Genomic DNA, 21,688 nt, shown 5'->3' on the forward strand with positions numbered 1-21,688 from the left:
GCTGGTCAGAACGTCCCTCGCTCGGGCTGGCAATCGCAGGGCGATGAAGCGGTCGGCTTCACGTCTCTCCCTTGACATGGTGCAGTGCAGGTTTTCCCCCGTTTCCTTGTTGGTCTTCCCAACCTGTGGCCTTTCAGCCAACCCGTAAGTGCTGGTGACAGGCTGTGAGCATCTCCTTGCTCTCTGAGGACTGACAGAAAGAAACCAGAGGAGGGGAAGCAGCCCGGCAGGAAGAAGGGTGTCCCGTGCTCAGCCCCTTGAGTTGGCCTCTCTTCCCTGAGGGCTCTTTCAGCTTCTGATGGATGCACCGTGTGTTGCTGTTTGCCCTGGGAAGCCCAGCTGCACGCTGGCAGCCGTGGCCTGTGCATCAGCCTCCCCTTGAGGCCCAAGGAGTTGTTTGTTTTTATGTATTCACTATTGGTGTGGCATTTTGTTGTTTTGTTCTGCTTTGAGATCAAGGGGTAATTTAACACCGTTGGAAGTCATTGGGGTTCAGGAGTAGCACATGTAGAATTTTGATCATGCAGCAAGTTGTGATTTCTACTGTGTTAAAGAACTGGCACACACATATACGCCTGCAGCCGGAGCTTGATTGACTCTCGTCAATACGGCCTTCCAAAGCCCGGCCCTGGGGAGTTGTCCAAAAATTTTCCAACCTTTTGTATTACCTAAGTTTATTTTAAACAGACAAGGAGGAGTAATCTCTTAAAGGCTTTTTTAAAGGCATTGGACTAGGTTTTGATTATCACGTCTCAGGAAGCTTCTGCATTCCACCTAGTGCTAATGTGATACATCAAGAGCAGATGACACAAGAGATTCAGGCCTTGCTGCCAGTCTTTTACGAATCAGAACTTTGTTTCATGTTGCCAGATATTGTGGTTTCCTTTTCAGGGGATTCCTTTGCTGTATAATAGAAGAAGGCCGAGGGCATCCTGGCCTGCATGGGAAACAGTGTTGCCAGCAGGAGCAGAGAGGTGATTGTCCCCCTGTTCTCAGCACTGATGAGGCCGCAGCTCGAGTGCTGTGTTCAGTTTTGGGCCCCTCAGTGCAAGAAAGACATGGAGGCCCTGGAACGCGTTCAGAGGAGGGCAACAAAGCTGGTGAGGGGTCTGGAGCACAGGCCGTATGAGGAGCGGCTGAGGGAGCTGGGATTGTTCAGCCTGGAGAAGAGGAGGCTCAGGGGAGACCTCATTGCTCTCTCTAACTTCCTGAAGGGAGGCTGTAGTGAGCTGGGGCTCGGCCTCTTCTCTCGTGTCATTAATGATAGGACCAGAGGGAATGGCTTCAAGCTGCGACAGGGGAGATTCAGGCTGGACACTACGAGGTATTACTGCTCAGAAAGGGTGGCCAGGCACTGGAATGGACACAGGGAGGTGGTGAAGGGAAGGGGACGAGGGCGAGGAAGGAAGGAAGGGAAGGGGAAGGTAAAGGAAGGAAAGCGAGAGGAAAGACACGAAATGAGACGTGAATTTTGGGTCCTTTTCCGGCAGCCGCCCCCCCCCAACAGGCCCCAGCCCGGCCTGAGCCACGTGACAGTGCCAGTGCCAGTGACAGGAAGTGCTTCCTGCAGGCGGCGGAGAGCACTTCCGGGCCATGGCGGCATGGCGGCCATGAGCGGGGCCAGGAGGAGCGGGCTCTGTGCTGCGAACGGGGTCGGGCCTCGGGGCGGGGGCACGGAGGGGCTGTCGGGGGAGGAGCTCGCGGCGCTGCCGGCACCCAGAGGCGGCTCCCGGGCGGCTCCACGGTCTCGCTGTGCTGCGGAGTCACCCGGCCGGCCCCAAAAGCCTGGAGGCAGAGCCTGAGCCGGCCCCGGCCCGGATCGTGTGGTGCGGCTCCGGCCGTGCTGGGCTGTGCGGCAGGAAGATGACTTGCGGAATCAAACTCTATAACCCAAAGATGGGTTCTAAAGCAGGTATGTTTATTCCAGCGTTGCGCAGCGCCGGGTGCAAGCGGGAGAGCTCCACCAAACTTGCACACCGTAAGGAGAAAAGTGTGTTACAGATATAGGTTAAGCTAATACGTAATCAATAGTCTCCTCCTCAGTTTGATTACATATTCATTACATTCCCTAGGACCCCATTCCCCGCGACCCTTGCCGTTGTTTTGGGGTGAAATTCTTCTTCTGTTTTCTTCTTGGTGTTATCTGCTGCTATCGTTCTCCCATGTCAGCATCATCTTGCCCGGGGGTATCTAATCCTTCTTCTTGTCAGAGGTCTCCGGACAATTTCTTCTTATCTTTATTGCCCTCTTCTCTGGTTTTATTTTGACTAAGTGTCTGTAATTCCCCCTATCCCTGCACTTTTAAATGTAAACTATCTGCAGTTACCCTTTGTCTCGGTTTCTGTGAAGTTCCCCTTTCCCTTTCTATAGCAGAGTGTTACCTTGCCTCCATTTCAGTCTTTGGGTCCCCAGGGAGGCTCTCCCTGGGGGTGTCCCGATTCGAAGGCAGGATTCAATCCCGCCGCAGCCCGTCCATGGCAGGCAAACGCTTCTCTCCTCTGCTCTTGGGACTCAGCAGTGCCAGGGGTTTCACAGCGCGCGTGTTGCAGTGGCTGGCAGCCTCCGTGTGTTTTTCTGTTGCATACAGGATCCCATGGTGGAGCCGCGTCAGAAGCAGACGTTGGTGTCTTGTGGCAGGAGCAAGGGCAGTGGAAGCGCTGCCCAGGGCAGGGCGGTGGTGACTGCCATGAGAGCGGAGGTCTGATGCCATCTGCGAGGGATGGGATTTGCATCCGGTGGCTTTTCCGTTGCAGAATGTCCAGCAGCAGAGCGTGAGTGGCCGTGAAATGAAGCTGGGCCCCAGGAGAGCCGCCTGGAGCTGCGTCACGAGCTTCGTGCGTGGCCAGCGCAAGGTAGGTGTGCCTTACTGTAAGCGTGCGCTGAAGCAGTGTTGGTTAAGCACGGCTCACTCCTCTGTCTGCAACAGATGGGCTTTCTGCGCGCTTTATTGCTGTGGCCGTAGAATTCCCTCTTTCTTACCATCTGATCTGTGAAGGCTTTTGTGTGGGAAGGTTTTGAGGAATGAGGGAGTAGAAATTGCTTTAGTCACGAGTCATCTGGAAAGGTTTCACAGAAACGGTGACATTTGCAGAAGGAACGTATTGGCATTGGCAGTTGTGCCAAATACTCACTGGGATGGAGAGGAGGGAGTACCTGCAGAAGACCGTTCTCTTCTGGTTTTGAGGAAGCCGGGCAGAGCTCAGATTGCAGCTTAAGCAATGTTCTTTTGTCACACTCTGTGTCCTGTGTTGCGTTCTCTCCTTTCGATTCCAGTTCTCCTGACAGGTTAGGCTTGAATTCAGCATAATATCTGCTTCTCCCTGGGTTCAGGTTCTTTGGGTCTCCTGCCTGCTTTTCTCCCTTTTCTTAATGGAGAGTGGAGTTTCTACCACAGAGCAAAGTTTTGTGATTGACAGAAACAAATATGGAACATATTAGATGAACACAGCTCTGCATTTTTTTCTTCCTCCGAACAGCAAGGGACTCCTGTGCTCTCATTAATATCATCAGTGACTAGATGCTGCCTTCTGCTGGAGCCTAAAATGCTTTCTGCAGTTGAGTGGTTGGAAACATAGGGTTTTAACTTAAAATTGTTTGCGCAGGGTGAAGCTTGGGAATACAATTAGAATACAGTTACACAGTGCTCTATCCCCAGAACTTTCCATCATTTTTCTTAACACAGCTTACGGTTCATTTCAAAACAAACTAACAAAGATGAACTTGGGTTAGCGTAGCCTGTTTTAAATGATCCTTCTGTGTCTTTTCCAGGCTGGTAGCAGAATGGAGACTTTCCCGAGGCACTGAGGAACAGACACAAGCTTCTTTTGAAGGCTTCAATGAAATTCTGCCCCAGCAGTATCTGTGGTCTTTTGATGCTAAGGAGCTGGACGTAAAGGATTCTTTGACTATTGCCAGATCCAGGCTGCTACAGGTATGTCACGGTTTAAACTAAAAATCCACCTGCGTCTGTGACAGGGACTGTGGGTCCAGCAGGGGCCCTAGGCCGAAAGGAAAAAAAGTTAATTAGGAAAAGAAAACAGCAGCAACAATCTAAGGAGGCACACTTATTTACTAAATTACTATATCGAAATACAGGATAACACAGTATAATACAATATAATTGAAAATTGAGCTAACGAATCAAGCAAAATAGGAGAGAGAATGAGTCCCGAAACCGAGAGGCCTACTGTAAATCTAGGTGAAACGGTGAAGGCTCCCACACACTCCCCTGAACGCCAGAACTCGAAAGACGTCAGTCTAGCCTGCGACAGAGTTAATATAGTGTCCAGGTCCCGTGACCTCGTGTTGTTCTCTGGGAGATGTAGTCTTCTTCTGTAAGTTGCAGATTCAGTAAAACTATTCATGCTTTATATGATGTTATGATGTGGAATACTGATAGCAAAATTACAAAATTATTAAACCATGACAAGGTAATACTTGCATTTCAGTCAGTGTCTGAAGAGCAAAGTTCATTAAGGCTGGCGGTTCTGTTTTCAGGATGTGTGAGAGAAGCCTTATGTATCAGTTAGCATTTGGTTACTGTGTTGGTCTTCACTTTCTTCTTTGCAACCAATTTACACGTTTCTAACGTTAAGATTCTGCCAGCATAAATTTTTTGGCTAACAGTGTTTTTGTAGTCCTTGACAATGTGATTTGCGTGTGTCTAAAGAGTGAGCAACTAGAAAGCAAGGGAGCAAAGAACCAAATATCAGCGGATGGTCAAATTACTGAGTGGAGCAGGTTTTAGCTGCTTTTGGGTTCTCCAAGTTATACTCTACAGCAAAACATCGTATTTCTAGCACAGAATGGTACGGTTAGGTAAAGACAAAGTACGTTGTTAGTTTGAATGTCTAAATACAAATGTTTTCATGAGTGGTATTTCTCTTTTGTGGCCTCTCCACATTTTCTTTGTGAGCGGATGTTATTATTTGCTATGAAAGTTTGAGAGTTTAATATTAAAAACGAGTGTAGTGTGATTGCAGGTGCTTTTAAGTACAGTAGTATGTCAGTACAATAGTCTTGCTGTAGAAGCAAAGTAGTAGGTCGTAGTTTCAATGATTCCATGTGGGTGCCCAGCCCAACGTGGGGATTCCCTTATGAAAGGAGGGGGAGGGTGAAGGAGGCCGAGGGCCCTTTTCTCGGGGCCAGCTCTCTGTGCCCTCTTGCTGGCCGGAGAGAAGGGCTGCCCGCTGGACACAGGGAGTGCCTTGTAGCTCCCGTGCCGTGCCCTGCCCTCCAGCCCCCTCCTCATCCTATGCGGAACACCACTCCCAGCAGCACAGGTGCCATTTTGGAATCTTCCCCATGTCACAGCTGTCACCTTGGTTGCTGCGGCTCCACCCGACTCACTCACCTCTGAGAGTGCTGGGCAGGTAGCAGCCATGTCCAGCACGAAGCGAGGGCGAGAGGAATGTAGTGAGGATTTAAGTGGGGAGAAGGAGCTGGGGGCCCCAGAACCGAAGAGGAGGAGGGTGCCCGCCATAACCATCAAATGGAGGAGGGGGAAAGGAGCCCGTTTCCATCATGCCTGGACCAGCCCTGTGACCACCACCCATGTGGAGCCGATGGAGGTGGATCCCCCTCCGGAGGAACCGATGGAGGTGGATCCCCCTCCAGAGGAGCCCATGGACGTGGATCCGCCCGCGGCATAGCTGGCCTGGCACCACACCACCGTGCCAGGCCCCGCGTTGGCATGGTCACAGCTTCACCATCGCTGGTCCAGGCACTCGGCTCCTTTCCTGCTGCGTGGCCCCTGCCCCCAGCATGAGCTGGGTGGCATTATTTAACATCTTCTTCTCCTCCACCTCGTTGCTCCTCCGGTTCTGTGGGCCCCCAGTTCCTTCTTCCCCCTGTTGTAGTTAGGTGTTTGCTCTGTTCTTTGTTTTGATGGTTGTGTTAGGTTAGTGTTAGTGTTCAGTTTAGTTTTAGCGTTAGGGATAGGTTCCTGTTTGTTCTTTAGAGTTAGGCATAGGTTCCTGTTTGTTCTTTAGGGTTAGGTATAGGTTTCTGTTGTTATTTTAGAGTTAGGCGTAGGTTAGTGTTCGTACTTACAGTCAGGCATTGGCTGCTACACTCAAGTAAAAGTAACCGCTGCTCCTGGGTAAGCACACAGTGTTGCCATCAGGGCTCAAGCTCAGGCAGCCAGCTGACCGGGGCAGAATTTGTGTTAGACGCTGCTCAGTGACAACACCCAGAACAAAGTAGCAAGGATGTGAAGTGCAGGAGACTACTTGCGCTTAGCACATTCTGTCTGCTGTAACAGCATTACTCAAAGATTTCTAATCAGGCCAAGATCTTTGTGATGCAGCAGTTTGTTCATTACTGCCATCATGGGCGCACGACCCTACTGGCGAGGAATGGAAGGCCCTATATGCTGGCCCGACCCTACCCGCAGGGAGGTGTGCTCCCTCCCCTGGGCACGGGTCAGGGACGTTGCTGGGAGACTTCCCAGTCTGATCTGCCCTTCTGTCTACTATCCCCTGCTGATAGTTCAGGCTGGCAGTGAAGAAGTTAGTAAAAAAAGCCTGAAGGCTATCAAAGATGATTTCAGGGGACTGGGGCGGGTAATCGAAGGAACAGGTGTGCGGGTGGTTATTGCATCTGTACTTTCAGTGGCAGGGAGGGATACTGAGTTGGACCTAAAAACCCACCTCTTAAACAAATGGTTAAAGAGTCGGTGCAGACATAGGAGTCTTGGTGTTTTTCACCATGGGGCAATTTATTTGGCTCCTGGCATGACAGCTACAGACGGAAGCGGCCTGTCTCAAAGGGGTAAGAGGGTTCTAGCTGAGGAACTGTCAGGACCCCACCAAAAACCTGCACCCTGACTTGTAAAATGGTTACACAGATATAGGTACACCTCATACATAGTCAATGATGTAAGGAAGGACACTGGACACACCTTCGTTGGCTCCACAGCCGCAGTCCAACACGGCGCCCAGGCCCGTCGATCCATTCCTTTGCTTGCTGCCAGTTCCCACAGGGAGTCCTCATTCAGACACCTGAAACAACAACGCACACAAACACATCAGGCAAACAACAGACACGCACACAAACACAAAACGCCCTCCTCGGATCCCGCCACTCACCCTTCCTTTGCCAACTTCTCTCGCTCACCTTCAGGGCAGTGCCAGCCCCTTCAACCCGATCACAGAATCACAGAATGACCCGGGTTGGAAGGGACCTCAAGGATCATGAAGCACCAACCCCCCGCCTGGCTGCGGGGCTGTGGCAGCCGGTGTGGCTGGGTGCAGCACGTGGGCATGTGGGAGGGCCTGCAGCAGGGATGTGGGGTGTAATCAGAGTGACTGGAATTCCAATTCAGTCAGAGGTCTTAATTGTAGGTAAGGGTTGAATCCGCCGAGGTGCCGCACAAGGAGAGGCGCTGGGTGCGACTATGGAAAGCAGAGCTTGTGTGTCCCAGGAGGCAGGCGTAGTCAGGTCCCCTTTGGAGCCTGCCGTTGTTGGTGCTCAGCTCAGGAGCCCCATCAGGAGCTGCTGCGTGCTGCGTCTGTGTCACGGACTTATCTAGATCAATATGATTGACTGATCAATCTATGATCTCCAGATGATGTTATGATGTGAAATACCAATAGAAAAAAATACAAAACCACAACAGTATGGCAGCCCAAAAAGATTCCCTTGTGGAAGAAGGGGGAGGGTGAAGGAGGGTGAAGGAGGGTGAAGGAGGGTGAAGGAGGCCGAGGGCCCTTTACTTGGGGCCGGCTCGTCTGTGCCCTCTTGCTGGCCAGAGAGAAGGGCTGCCCGCTGGGCACAGGGAGCACCTTGTAGCTCCCGTACCATGCCCTGCCCTCCAGCCCCCTCCTCATCCTATGTGGAACTCCAGTGCCAGCAGTGCGGCCGCCATTTTAGAACCCTCTCCATGTCACCATGGTCACCGTTGCCGCATGCCTCTGACAGTTGTGGCAGTTAACAGCCATGCCTGCTGCAAAGAGGGCGAGGGTTGAAGTTTCTGGTGGGAGGATGGAGCTGGGGGCCCTAGGAGTCAGAAGGAGGAGGGGGCCCGCCATGACCATCAGGCAGAGGAGGGGTAAGAGAGCCATTATCCATCATGCCTGGACCAGCCCTGTGACCACCACCCATGTGGAGCCTATGGAGGTGGATCCCCCTCCGGAGGAACCGATGGAGGTGGATCCCCCTCCGGAGGAACCGATGGAGGTGGATCCCCCTCCAGAGGAGCCCATGGATGTGGATCCGCCCGCGGCATAGCTGGCCTGGCACCACACCACCGTGCCAGGCCCCGCGTTGGCATGGTCACAGCTTCACCATCGCTGGTCCAGGCACTCGGCTCCTTTCCTGCTGCGCGGCCCCTGCCCCCAGCATTAGCTGGGTGGCATTATTTAACATCATCTTCTCCTCCATGTTGTTGCTCCTCTGGTTCTGTGGGCCCCCAGTTCCTTCTTCCCCCTGTTAGGTTAGGTGCTTGTTATGTTTTTGTTGATGGTAGTGTTAGATTAGTGTTAGTGTTAGTGTTCAGTTTAGTTTTAGCGTTAGGGATAGGTTCCTGTTCGTTTTTTAGAGTTAGGCATAGGTTCCTGTTTGTTCTTTAGGGTTAGGTATAGGTTTTTGTTGTTATTTTAGAGTTAGGTATAGGTTTTTGTTGTTATTTTAGAGTTAGGTATAGGTTTCTGTTGTTATTTTAGAGTTAGGCATAGGTTAGTGTTCGTACTTGCAGTCAGGCATTGGCTGTTACACTCAAGTAAAAGTAACCGCTGCTCCTTGGGTAAGCATGCAGCTGGTTGCTCACCCCGAGCAATGAGTGCGACTGCCCTGACAGTTTGATGACATCTGCGATGAACTGAATTTCCCTCTTGGGACTTTTCCTTTGCAGAACATGGAGGAGCAGAGCGTGAGTGGCTGAGAAATGGAGCTGGGACTCAGGAGAGCAACACGTGGCTGTGTCCCAGAGCTCCCAAAGTGTGGCCATTGCAAGGTAGGAGTGCCTTACCGTAAGCGTTGTTCAAGCACAGCTCCTGGCACTGTCTGCAACAGATCCGCTCTCTGCGTGCTTTCTTTCAGTCGCTGGTGTTGTGCAGCACAGCCACGGCACGGCCCTCAGTGCGTACGCGAGGAGCGTGAAAAGGTAGGTGGTGAATTTTCATCTTGCTAACGCTAGGATTAGGAATGGTGAGCATTCCTAAAAGAGTGGCCACAAAGGTGTGATCTGCCTCGGGGAGAAGTTGATTCTCGCCTCTTCAGCTTTTCCCTTCTTTTCTGTCCACCTGTCCTTTCCAGCTCCTCCTCCCCTCAGCTGCAAGTGGGGCAGTGCTCGAGTGTGAGGACTCTTCCTTGGCATGCGGTAACAGACAATGCAGATGTGACTTTTGTGTCCTTCCTTGTTCTTGGGTTCGTAGCCCAGGGATATCTTGCGAGCAGCTCTCTAAGTCAGACTGTGCTGGCAGCGTGCGTGAGTGAAATAGTGCCTCTTTTTTCCCTCTTGCAGCAAGCTTGCCGAGGCAAGGCAAGCGCTACTCAGCTGAGGAAGAAAGCCGAGAAGGAAAGCAGAAAGCAACGATGAGGGCTTGAGCAAGAAGCTACAAAGGACAGCAGAACCACCTGCAACGCTTCCTCGGAGGTGGCACCAAGAGCTGCTGACTCAACAGCCCAGTTTACTGGCACAGCCGTGCTTTCCCTGTCATGGACGGTGGAGATGATGGAAGTGAACTGGACAGGAAGGACTTGTGCTGCGTTAGAAGCAATGAGGGCTTCACATAGGCAGGACTTGGTGTATGGCAAGAGCTGGAGACGCTGCGTTCCTTCAGGGTGTGTCTCTTGAGGTCCAGGCCTGGTGTAGGGTTAGGTTGAAATAGGGCTGGCTGGGACTGGAGAGGGAGGAGGTGACGTAGCCCCGGGGTTTGGCTTCTCCTTGGGTCTGACTGGAGGCTGAGTGACTGATTGCTAAGCGGCAATCCTGGGCACTGGGGTTTCATTTTGGGGTGTGGGCGGGGCAATAAATAGAAGCCAAATCTTCTTGTACGCAATAAAATTGAAGCGAACTTTCTAAACCTGGTGCTGCCTCTTTCAGTAGCTGGTCAGAACGTCCCTCGCTCGGGCTGGCAATCGCAGGGCGATGAAGCGGTCGGCTTCACGTCTCTCCCTTGACATGGTGCAGTGCAGGTTTTCCCCCGTTTCCTTGTTGGTCTTCCCAACCTGTGGCCTTTCAGCCAACCCGTAAGTGCTGGTGACAGGCTGTGAGCATCTCCTTGCTCTCTGAGGACTGACAGAAAGAAACCAGAGGAGGGGAAGCAGCCCGGCAGGAAGAAGGGTGTCCCGTGCTCAGCCCCTTGAGTTGGCCTCTCTTCCCTGAGGGCTCTTTCAGCTTCTGATGGATGCACCGTGTGTTGCTGTTTGCCCTGGGAAGCCCAGCTGCACGCTGGCAGCCGTGGCCTGTGCATCAGCCTCCCCTTGAGGCCCAAGGAGTTGTTTGTTTTTATGTATTCACTATTGGTGTGGCATTTTGTTGTTTTGTTCTGCTTTGAGATCAAGGGGTAATTTAACACCGTTGGAAGTCATTGGGGTTCAGGAGTAGCACATGTAGAATTTTGATCATGCAGCAAGTTGTGATTTCTACTGTGTTAAAGAACTGGCACACACATATACGCCTGCAGCCGGAGCTTGATTGACTCTCGTCAATACGGCCTTCCAAAGCCCGGCCCTGGGGAGTTGTCCAAAAATTTTCCAACCTTTTGTATTACCTAAGTTTATTTTAAACAGACAAGGAGGAGTAATCTCTTAAAGGCTTTTTTAAAGGCATTGGACTAGGTTTTGATTATCACGTCTCAGGAAGCTTCTGCATTCCACCTAGTGCTAATGTGATACATCAAGAGCAGATGACACAAGAGATTCAGGCCTTGCTGCCAGTCTTTTACGAATCAGAACTTTGTTTCATGTTGCCAGATATTGTGGTTTCCTTTTCAGGGGATTCCTTTGCTGTATAATAGAAGAAGGCCGAGGGCATCCTGGCCTGCATGGGAAACAGTGTTGCCAGCAGGAGCAGAGAGGTGATTGTCCCCCTGTTCTCAGCACTGATGAGGCCGCAGCTCGAGTGCTGTGTTCAGTTTTGGGCCCCTCAGTGCAAGAAAGACATGGAGGCCCTGGAACGCGTTCAGAGGAGGGCAACAAAGCTGGTGAGGGGTCTGGAGCACAGGCCGTATGAGGAGCGGCTGAGGGAGCTGGGATTGTTCAGCCTGGAGAAGAGGAGGCTCAGGGGAGACCTCATTGCTCTCTCTAACTTCCTGAAGGGAGGCTGTAGTGAGCTGGGGCTCGGCCTCTTCTCTCGTGTCATTAATGATAGGACCAGAGGGAATGGCTTCAAGCTGCGACAGGGGAGATTCAGGCTGGACACTACGAGGTATTACTGCTCAGAAAGGGTGGCCAGGCACTGGAATGGACACAGGGAGGTGGTGAAGGGAAGGGGACGAGGGCGAGGAAGGAAGGAAGGGAAGGGGAAGGTAAAGGAAGGAAAGCGAGAGGAAAGACACGAAATGAGACGTGAATTTTGGGTCCTTTTCCGGCAGCCGCCCCCCCCCAACAGGCCCCAGCCCGGCCTGAGCCACGTGACAGTGCCAGTGCCAGTGACAGGAAGTGCTTCCTGCAGGCGGCGGAGAGCACTTCCGGGCCATGGCGGCATGGCGGCCATGAGCGGGGCCGGGAGGAGCGGGCTCTGTGCTGCGAACGGGGTCGGGCCTCGGGGCGGGGGCACGGAGGGGCTGTCGGGGGAGGAGCTCGCGGCGCTGCCGGCACCCAGAGGCGGCTCCCGGGCGGCTCCACGGTCTCGCTGTGCTGCGGAGTCACCCGGCCGGCCCCAAAAGCCTGGAGGCAGAGCCTGAGCCGGCCCCGGCCCGGATCGTGTGGTGCGGCTCCGGCCGTGCTGGGCTGTGCGGCAGGAAGATGACTTGCGGAATCAAACTCTATAACCCAAAGATGGGTTCTAAAGCAGGTATGTTTATTCCAGCGTTGCGCAGCGCCGGGTGCAAGCGGGAGAGCTCCACCAAACTTGCACACCGTAAGGAGAAAAGTGTGTTACAGATATAGGTTAAGCTAATACGTAATCAATAGTCTCCTCCTCAGTTTGATTACATATTCATTACATTCCCTAGGACCCCATTCCCCGCGACCCTTGCCGTTGTTTTGGGGTGAAATTCTTCTTCTGTTTTCTTCTTGGTGTTATCTGCTGCTATCGTTCTCCCATGTCAGCATCATCTTGCCCGGGGGTATCTAATCCTTCTTCTTGTCAGAGGTCTCCGGACAATTTCTTCTTATCTTTATTGCCCTCTTCTCTGGTTTTATTTTGACTAAGTGTCTGTAATTCCCCCTATCCCTGCACTTTTAAATGTAAACTATCTGCAGTTACCCTTTGTCTCGGATTCTGTGAAGTTCCCCTTTCCCTTTCTATAGCAAAGTGTTACCTTGCCTCCATTTCAGTCTTTGGGTCCCCAGGGAGGCTCTCCCTGGGGGTGTCCCGATTCGAAGGCAGGATTCAATCCCGCCGCAGCCCGTCCATGGCAGGCAAACGCTTCTCTCCTCTGCTCTTGGGACTCAGCAGTGCCAGGGGTTTCACAGCGCGCGTGTTGCAGTGGCTGGCAGCCTCCGTGTGTTTTTCTGTTGCATACAGGATCCCATGGTGGAGCCGCGTCAGAAGCAGACGTTGGTGTCTTGTGGCAGGAGCAAGGGCAGTGGAAGCGCTGCCCAGGGCAGGGCGGTGGTGACTGCCATGAGAGCGGAGGTCTGATGCCATCTGCGAGGGATGGGATTTGCATCCGGTGGCTTTTCCGTTGCAGAATGTCCAGCAGCAGAGCGTGAGTGGCCGTGAAATGAAGCTGGGCCCCAGGAGAGCCGCCTGGAGCTGCGTCACGAGCTTCGTGCGTGGCCAGCGCAAGGTAGGTGTGCCTTACTGTAAGCGTGCGCTGAAGCAGTGTTGGTTAAGCACGGCTCACTCCTCTGTCTGCAACAGATGGGCTTTCTGCGCGCTTTATTGCTGTGGCCGTAGAATTCCCTCTTTCTTACCATCTGATCTGTGAAGGCTTTTGTGTGGGAAGGTTTTGAGGAATGAGGGAGTAGAAATTGCTTTAGTCACGAGTCATCTGGAAAGGTTTCACAGAAACGGTGACATTTGCAGAAGGAACGTATTGGCATTGGCAGTTGTGCCAAATACTCACTGGGATGGAGAGGAGGGAGTACCTGCAGAAGACCGTTCTCTTCTGGTTTTGAGGAAGCCGGGCAGAGCTCAGATTGCAGCTTAAGCAATGTTCTTTTGTCACACTCTGTGTCCTGTGTTGCGTTCTCTCCTTTCGATTCCAGTTCTCCTGACAGGTTAGGCTTGAATTCAGCATAATATCTGCTTCTCCCTGGGTTCAGGTTCTTTGGGTCTCCTGCCTGCTTTTCTCCCTTTTCTTAATGGAGAGTGGAGTTTCTACCACAGAGCAAAGTTTCGTGATTGACAGAAACAAATATGGAACATATTAGATGAACACAGCTCTGCATTTTTTTCTTCCTCCGAACAGCAAGGGACTCCTGTGCTCTCATTAATATCATCAGTGAGTAGATGCTGCCTTCTCCTGGAGCCTAAAATGCTTTCTGCAGTTGAGTGGTTGGAAACATAGGGTTTTAACTTAAAATTGTTTGCGCAGGGTGAAGGTTGGGAATACAATTAGAATACAGTTACACAGTGCTCTATCCCCAGCACTTTCCATCATTTTTCTTAACACAGCTTACGGTTCATTTCAAAACAAACTAACAAAGATGAACTTGGGTTAGCGTAGCCTGTTTTAAATGATCCTTCTGTGTCTTTTCCAGGCTGGTAGCAGAATGGAGACTTTCCCGAGGCACTGAGGAACAGACACAAGCTTCTTTTGAAGGCTTCAATGAAATTCTGCCCCAGCAGTATCTGTGGTCTTTTGATGCTAAGGAGCTGGACGTAAAGGATTCTTTGACTATTGCCAGATCCAGGCTGCTACAGGTATGTCACGGTTTAAACTAAAAATCCACCTGCGTCCGTGACAGGGACTGTGGGCCCAGCAGGGGCCCTAGGCCGAAAGGAAAAAAAGTTAATTAGGAAAAGAAAACAGCAGCAACAATCTAAGGAGGCACACTTATTTACTAAATTACTATATCGAAATACAGGATAACACAGTATAATACAATATAATTGAAAATTGAGCTAACGAATCAAGCAAAATAGGAGAGAGAATGAGTCCCGAAACCGAGAGGCCTACTGTAAATCTAGGCGAAACGGTGAAGGCTCCCACACACTCCCCTGAACGCCAGAACTCGAAAGACGTCAGTCTAGCCTGCGACAGAGTTAATATAGTGTCCAGGTCCCGTGACCTCGTGTTGTTCTCTGGGAGATGTAGTCTTCTTCTGTAAGTTGCAGATTCAGTAAAACTATTCATGCTTTATATGATGTTATGATGTGGAATACTGATAGCAAAATTACAAAATTATTAAACCATGACAAGGTAATACTTGCATTTCAGTCAGTGTCTGAAGAGCAAAGTTCATTAAGGCTGGCGGTTCTGTTTTCAGGATGTGTGAGAGAAGCCTTATGTATCAGTTAGTATTTGGTTACTGTGTTGGTCTTCACTTTCTTCTTTGCAACCAATTTACACGTTTCTAACGTTAAGATTCTGCCAGCATAAATTTTTTGGCTAACAGTGTTTTTGTAGTCCTTGACAATGTGATTTGCGTGTGTCTAAAGAGTGAGCAACTAGAAAGCAAGGGAGAAAAGAACCAAATATCAGCGGATGGTCAAATTACTGAGTGGAGCAGGTTTTAGCTGCTTTTGGGTTCTCCAAGTTATACTCTACAGCAAAACATCGTATTTCTAGCACAGAATGGTACGGTTAGGTAAAGACAAAGTACGTTGTTAGTTTGAATGTCTAAATACAAATGTTTTCATGAGTGGTATTTCTCTTTTGTGGCCTCTCCACATTTTCTTTGTGAGCGGATGTTATTATTTGCTATGAAAGTTTGAGAGTTTAATATTAAAAACGAGTGTAGTGTGATTGCAGGTGTTTTAAGTACAGTAGTATTTCAGTACAATAGTCTTGCTGTAGAAGCAAAGTAGTAGGTTGTAGTTTCAATGATTCCATGTGGGTGCCCAGCCCAAAGTGGGGATTCCCTTATGAAAGGAGGGGGAGGGTGAAGGAGGCCGAGGGCCCTTTTCTCGGGGCCAGCTCTCTGTGCCCTCTTGCTGGCCGGAGAGAAGGGCTGCCCGCTGGACACAGGGAGTGCCTTGTAGCTCCCGTGCCGTGCCCTGCCCTCCAGCCCCCTCCTCATCCTATGCGGAACACCACTCCCAGCAGCACAGGTGCCATTTTGGAATCTTCCCCATGTCACAGCTGTCACCTTGGTTGCTGCGGCTCCACCCGACTCACTCACCTCTGAGAGTGCTGGGCAGGTAGCAGCCATGTCCAGCACGAAGCGAGGGCGAGAGGAATGTAGTGAGGATTTAAGTGGGGAGAAGGAGCTGGGGGCCCCAGAACCGAAGAGGAGGAGGGTGCCCGCCATAACCATCAAATGGAGGAGGGGGAAAGGAGCCCGTTTCCATCATGCCTGGACCAGCCCTGTGACCACCACCCATGTGGAGCCGATGGAGGTGGATCCCCCTCCGGAGGAACCGATGGAGGTGGATCCCCCTCCAGAGGAGCCCATGGACGTGGATCCGCCCGCGGCATAGCTGGCCTGGCACCACACCACCGTGCCAGGCCCCGCGTTGGCATGGTCACAGCTTCACCATCGCTGGTCCAGGCACTCGGCTCCTTTCCTGCTGCGTGGCCCCTGCCCCCAGCATGAGCTGGGTGGCATTATTTAACATCTTCTTCTCCTCCACCTCGTTGCTCCTCCGGTTCTGTGGGCCCCCAGTTCCTTCTTCCCCCTGTTGTAGTTAGGTGTTTGCTCTGTTCTTTGTTTTGATGGTTGTGTTAGGTTAGTGTTAGTGTTCAGTTTAGTTTTAGCGTTAGGGATAGGTTCCTGTTTGTTCTTTAGAGTTAGGCATAGGTTCCTGTTTGTTCTTTAGGGTTAGGTATAGGTTTCTGTTGTTATTTTAGAGTTAGGCGTAGGTTAGTGTTCGTACTTACAGTCAGGCATTGGCTGCTACACTCAAGTAAAAGTAACCGCTGCTCCTGGGTAAGCACACAGTGTTGCCATCAGGGCTCAAGCTCAGGCAGCCAGCTGACCGGGGCAGAATTTGTGTTAGACGCTGCTCAGTGACAACACCCAGAACAAAGTAGCAAGGATGTGAAGTGCAGGAGACTACTTGCGCTTAGCACATTCTGTCTGCTGTAACAGCATTACTCAAAGATTTCTAATCAGGCCAAGATCTTTGTGATGCAGCAGTTTGTTCATTACTGCCATCATGGGCGCACGACCCTACTGGCAAGGAATGGAAGGCCCTCTATGCTGGCCCGACCCTACCCGCAGGGAGGTGTGCTCCCTCCCCTGGGCACGGGTCAGGGACATTGCTGGGAGACTTCCCAGTCTGATCTGCCCTTCTGTCTACTATCCCCTGCTGATAGTTCAGGCTGGCAGTGAAGAAGTTAGTAAAAAAAAGCCTGAAGGCTATCAAAGATGATTTCAGGGGACTGGGGCGGGTAATCGAAGGAACAGGTGTGCGGGTGGTTATTGCATCTGTACTTTCAGTGGCAGGGAGGGATACTGAGTTGGACCTAAAAACCCACCTCTTAAACAAATGGTTAAAGAGTCGGTGCAGACATAGGAGTCTTGGTGTTTTTCACCATGGGGCAATTTATTTGGCTCCTGGCATGACAGCTACAGACGGAAGCGGCCTGTCTCAAAGGGGTAAGAGGGTTCTAGCTGAGGAACTGTCAGGACCCCACCAAAAACCTGCACCCTGACTTGTAAAATGGTTACACAGATATAGGTACACCTCATACATAGTCAATGATGTAAGGAAGGACACTGGACACACCTTCGTTGGCTCCACAGCCGCAGTCCAACACGGCGCCCAGGCCCGTCGATCCATTCCTTTGCTTGCTGCCAGTTCCCACAGGGAGTCCTCATTCAGACACCTGAAACAACAACGCACACAAACACATCAGGCAAACAACAGACACGCACACAAACACAAAACGCCCTCCTCGGATCCCGCCACTCACCCTTCCTTTGCCAACTTCTCTCGCTCACCTTCAGGGCAGTGCCAGCCCCTTCAACCCGATCACAGAATCACAGAATGACCCGGGTTGGAAGGGACCTCAAGGATCATGAAGCACCAACCCCCCGCCTGGCTGCGGGGCTGTGGCAGCCGGTGTGGCTGGGTGCAGCACGTGGGCATGTGGGAGGGCCTGCAGCAGGGATGTGGGGTGTAATCAGAGTGACTGGAATTCCAATTCAGTCAGAGGTCTTAATTGTAGGCAAGGGTTGAATCCGACGAGGTGCCGCACAAGGAGAGGCGCTGGGTGCGACTATGGAAAGCAGAGCTTGTGTGTCCCAGGAGGCAGGCGTAGTCAGGTCCCCTTTGGAGCCTGCCGTTGTTGGTGCTCAGCTCAGGAGCCCCATCAGGAGCTGCTGCGTGCTGCGTCTGTGTCACGGACTTATCTAGATCAATATGATTGACTGATCAATCTATGATCTCCAGATGATGTTATGATGTGAAATACCAATAGAAAAAAATACAAAACCACAACAGTATGGCAGCCCAAAAAGATTCCCTTGTGGAAGAAGGGGGAGGGTGAAGGAGGGTGAAGGAGGCCGAGGGCCCTTTACTTGGGGCCGGCTCGTCTGTGCCCTCTTGCTGGCCAGAGAGAAGGGCTGCCCCCTGGGCACAGGGAGCACCTTGTAGCTCCCGTACCATGCCCTGCCCTCCAGCCCCCTCCTCATCCTATGTGGAACTCCAGTGCCAGCAGTGCGGCCGCCATTTTAGAACCCTCTCCATGTCACCATGGTCACCGTTGCCGCATGCCTCTGACAGTTGTGGCAGTTAACAGCCATGCCTGCTGCAAAGAGGGCGAGGGTTGAAGTTTCTGGTGGGAGGATGGAGCTGGGGGCCCTAGGAGTCAGAAGGAGGAGGGGGCCCGCCATGACCATCAGGCAGAGGAGGGGTAAGAGAGCCATTATCCATCATGGCTGGACCAGCCCTGTGACCACCACCCATGTGGAGCCTATGGAGGTGGATCCCCCTCCGGAGGAACCGATGGAGGTGGATCCCCCTCCAGAGGAACCGATGGAGGTGGATCCCCCTCCAGAGGAGCCCATGGACGTGGATCCGCCCGCGGCATAGCTGGCCTGGCACCACACCACCGTGCCAGGCCCCGCGTTGGCATGGTCACAGCTTCACCATCGCTGGTCCAGGCACTCGGCTCCTTTCCTGCTGCGCGGCCCCTGCCCCCAGCATTAGCTGGGTGGCATTATTTAACATCATCTTCTCCTCCATGTTGTTGCTCCTCTGGTTCTGTGGGCCCCCAGTTCCTTCTTCCCCCTGTTAGGTTAGGTTCTTGTTATGTTTTTGTTGATGGTAGTGTTAGATTAGTGTTAGTGTTAGTGTTCAGTTTAGTTTTAGCGTTAGGGATAGGTTCCTGTTCGTTTTTTAGAGTTAGGCATAGGTTCCTGTTTGTTCTTTAGGGTTAGGTATAGGTTTTTGTTGTTATTTTAGAGTTAGGTATAGGTTTTTGTTGTTATTTTAGAGTTAGGTATAGGTTTCTGTTGTTATTTTAGAGTTAGGCATAGGTTAGTGTTCGTACTTGCAGTCAGGCATTGGCTGTTACGCTCAAGTAAAAGTAACCGCTGCTCCTTGGGTAAGCATGCAGCTGGTTGCTCACCCCGAGCAATGAGTGCGACTGCCCTGACAGTTTGATGACATCTGCGATGAACTGAATTTCCCTCTTGGGACTTTTCCTTTGCAGAACATGGAGGAGCAGAGCGTGAGTGGCTGAGAAATGGAGCTGGGACTCAGGAGAGCAACACGTGGCTGTGTCCCAGAGCTCCCAAAGTGTGGCCATTGCAAGGTAGGAGTGCCTTACCGTAAGCGTTGTTCAAGCACAGCTCCTGGCACTGTCTGCAACAGATCCGCTCTCTGCGTGCTTTCTTTCAGTCGCTGGTGTTGTGCAGCACAGCCACGGCACGGCCCTCAGTGCGTACGCGAGGAGCGTGAAAAGGTAGGTGGTGAATTTTCATCTTGCTAACGCTAGGATTAGGAATGGTGAGCATTCCTAAAAGAGTGGCCACAAAGGTGTGATCTGCCTCGGGGAGAAGTTGATTCTCGCCTCTTCAGCTTTTCCCTTCTTTTCTGTCCACCTGTCCTTTCCAGCTCCTCCTCCCCTCAGCTGCAAGTGGGGCAGTGCTCGAGTGTGAGGACTCTTCCTTGGCATGCGGTAACAGACAATGCAGATGTGACTTTTGTGTCCTTCCTTGTTCTTGGGTTCGTAGCCCAGGGATATCTTGCGAGCAGCTCTCTAAGTCAGACTGTGCTGGCAGCGTGCGTGAGTGAAATAGTGCCTCTTTTTTCCCTCTTGCAGCAAGCTTGCCGAGGCAAGGCAAGCGCTACTCAGCTGAGGAAGAAAGCCGAGAAGGAAAGCAGAAAGCAACGATGAGGGCTTGAGCAAGAAGCTACAAAGGACAGCAGAACCACCTGCAACGCTTCCTCGGAGGTGGCACCAAGAGCTGCTGACTCAACAGCCCAGTTTACTGGCACAGCCGTGCTTTCCCTGTCATGGACGGTGGAGATGATGGAAGTGAACTGGACAGGAAGGACTTGTGCTGCGTTAGAAGCAATGAGGGCTTCACATAGGCAGGACTTGGTGTATGGCAAGAGCTGGAGACGCTGCGTTCCTTCAGGGTGTGTCTCTTGAGGTCCAGGCCTGGTGTAGGGTTAGGTTGAAATAGGGCTGGCTGGGACTGGAGAGGGAGGAGGTGACGTAGCCCCGGGGTTTGGCTTCTCCTTGGGTCTGACTGGAGGCTGAGTGACTGATTGCTAAGCGGCAATCCTGGGCACTGGGGTTTCATTTTGGGGTGTGGGCGGGGCAATAAATAGAAGCCAAATCTTCTTGTACGCAATAAAATTGAAGCGAACTTTCTAAACCTGGTGCTGCCTCTTTCAGTAGCTGGTCAGAACGTCCCTCGCTCGGGCTGGCAATCGCAGGGCGATGAAGCGGTCGGCTTCACGTCTCTCCCTTGACATGGTGCAGTGCAGGTTTTCCCCCGTTTCCTTGTTGGTCTTCCCAACCTGTGGCCTTTCAGCCAACCCGTAAGTGCTGGTGACAGGCTGTGAGCATCTCCTTGCTCTCTGAGGACTGACAGAAAGAAACCAGAGGAGGGGAAGCAGCCCGGCAGGAAGAAGGGTGTCCCGTGCTCAGCCCCTTGAGTTGGCCTCTCTTCCCTGAGGGCTCTTTCAGCTTCTGATGGATGCACCGTGTGTTGCTGTTTGCCCTGGGAAGCCCAGCTGCATGCTGGCAGCCGTGGCCTGTGCATCAGCCTCCTTTTGAGGCCCTTGAAGTGCAAATGTGGGTAGGATGATGTGAATTGTAGCACTGGGAGTGGGGAGGAGGAGATGGCAGCAGGAGGGCTGCAGGTGAACGTGCCTCAGGCCCAGAGCTGAGCCCCAAAGAAGGAGCTGGTTGCAAAGAGGTAAAGTCACTCCCACTGTTTCTAAGCAGGAATTGCTTCTTAAGTCTTGGTCTGGATCCAGCAGGGGTTGAGTCCTGTTCTGCAGCACCTGGGGGCTGGGGCTGAGCCCGTTCCCCGGGGCTGTAGCGTAGAGGATAGCTGCAGGCACTGCCTGCTGGTGTGAGTGCATCACATGGGTTTGTGGGCGGGCATGTGAATGAAGGAAAAGGAGTCAGATTAAAATGGATGTGCCTTCATGGCACAGATCTTCTGCAGATCTGGCCTTCCTAAGCCAGATTCTGGCTTCTGACAACAGGTCCTTTTCTCTAGACTCAGACAGCACAGAGTAGGTCTCCTGTTCCTCCAGAGAACATTCTTGGCTGTCCTATCACTGAATCACAAGACAGCAATCATTGGAAAGCCCCAATTGAAGGAAGAAGCAGCAGATTAGTGGGCAGAGTTGTAGCTAGGAAAACAAGCGGCCAGGGCGAGTCAAAGCATCCTCCAACTTGAGCCAGTTGGAGGATGACAGCTGACAGTTCCTGTGTGGGCAAGGAAGACATGGGCTTCATCAGGAAAGAGCACTTGTGGGAATATAAGGACTGTACAGAGCAGCAGCTGTGGAGCAAGATAAACAGCATGGGAAGCATGGACACCTCTAGAAGAAGAAAGAATGGCTCGTGGCTCTGCTCAGATAAGTGCCCACATGAATGGCTGAAGAGTGTTTGTGGAATGTTCTGTTGACACGTAGGGCTGAGTGGGAAAGCTAGAAAGAGCAAACCTGTGAAGGTATATAAGTGATGTGAGGACTTATAATGAACGATTTGGATGGTTCATGTCTGAGACCGTGCATCAGATGCTGCAGCTCTCTCAGATTCTCCCTCGTTCACCTCTGGGATCTCTAAAACACTGGGGTACATTTGGTGGGGAACCTCTGACTATTAAGAAACTGAAACGTTACTGTGGGTATAAATCAGATGATGGGAGAAGAGTGGCCAGAAATGGGAACTTTGAATTCTAAGAAGACAATGGCTCTATTAATTTTATTTTGCTGTGTAGATAAGTGGGATGGAATTGCATGTGTTAACTTGTTCTTTATGTTGTGAAATGA

At 51.8% G+C, this 21,688-nt stretch overlaps 2 protein-coding genes across 18 annotated transcripts; both read left to right on the forward strand.

Moving 5' to 3' along the window:
• The first annotated feature begins 9 nt into the window (after positions 1 to 9).
• Positions 10 to 10,025, forward strand: LOC146757737 (uncharacterized). 10 transcript variants are annotated; one of them, XM_085519974.1, is made up of 8 exons: positions 10 to 144; positions 892 to 1,912; positions 2,754 to 2,852; positions 3,769 to 3,931; positions 8,852 to 8,953; positions 9,040 to 9,103; positions 9,256 to 9,366; positions 9,464 to 10,025. In XM_085519974.1, exon 2 carries the CDS (start codon positions 942 to 944, stop codon positions 1,800 to 1,802), a length of 861 nt encoding a protein of 286 aa, XP_085376100.1. In that variant the 5' UTR covers positions 10 to 144; positions 892 to 941; the 3' UTR covers positions 1,803 to 1,912; positions 2,754 to 2,852; positions 3,769 to 3,931; positions 8,852 to 8,953; positions 9,040 to 9,103; positions 9,256 to 9,366; positions 9,464 to 10,025. The 10 variants fall into 10 exon arrangements, with proteins under 10 accessions (XP_085376100.1, XP_085376097.1, XP_085376094.1 ...); XM_085519971.1 differs by having other exon boundaries at positions 892 to 2,852; XM_085519968.1 differs by having other exon boundaries at positions 2,588 to 2,852; positions 9,256 to 10,025.
• Positions 10,026 to 10,056: 31 nt separating this feature from the next.
• LOC146757738 (uncharacterized) lies at positions 10,057 to 20,052 on the forward strand. 8 transcript variants are annotated; one of them, XM_085519980.1, is made up of 8 exons: positions 10,057 to 10,191; positions 10,939 to 11,959; positions 12,635 to 12,899; positions 13,816 to 13,978; positions 18,879 to 18,980; positions 19,067 to 19,130; positions 19,283 to 19,393; positions 19,491 to 20,052. In XM_085519980.1, exon 2 carries the CDS (start codon positions 10,989 to 10,991, stop codon positions 11,847 to 11,849), a length of 861 nt encoding a protein of 286 aa, XP_085376106.1. In that variant the 5' UTR covers positions 10,057 to 10,191; positions 10,939 to 10,988; the 3' UTR covers positions 11,850 to 11,959; positions 12,635 to 12,899; positions 13,816 to 13,978; positions 18,879 to 18,980; positions 19,067 to 19,130; positions 19,283 to 19,393; positions 19,491 to 20,052. The 8 variants fall into 8 exon arrangements, with proteins under 8 accessions (XP_085376106.1, XP_085376109.1, XP_085376108.1 ...); XM_085519983.1 differs by lacking the exon at positions 19,283 to 19,393 and adding an exon at positions 13,524 to 13,556 and having other exon boundaries at positions 12,801 to 12,899; XM_085519982.1 differs by having other exon boundaries at positions 12,801 to 12,899.
• Positions 20,053 to 21,688: the final 1,636 nt, after the last annotated feature.

This window comes from Coturnix japonica, chromosome 19 (assembly GCF_054131305.1).
Source record: "Coturnix japonica strain WE chromosome 19, WE-NBRP24, whole genome shotgun sequence".
NCBI classification, from domain to species: Eukaryota; Metazoa; Chordata; class Aves; order Galliformes; family Phasianidae; genus Coturnix; species Coturnix japonica.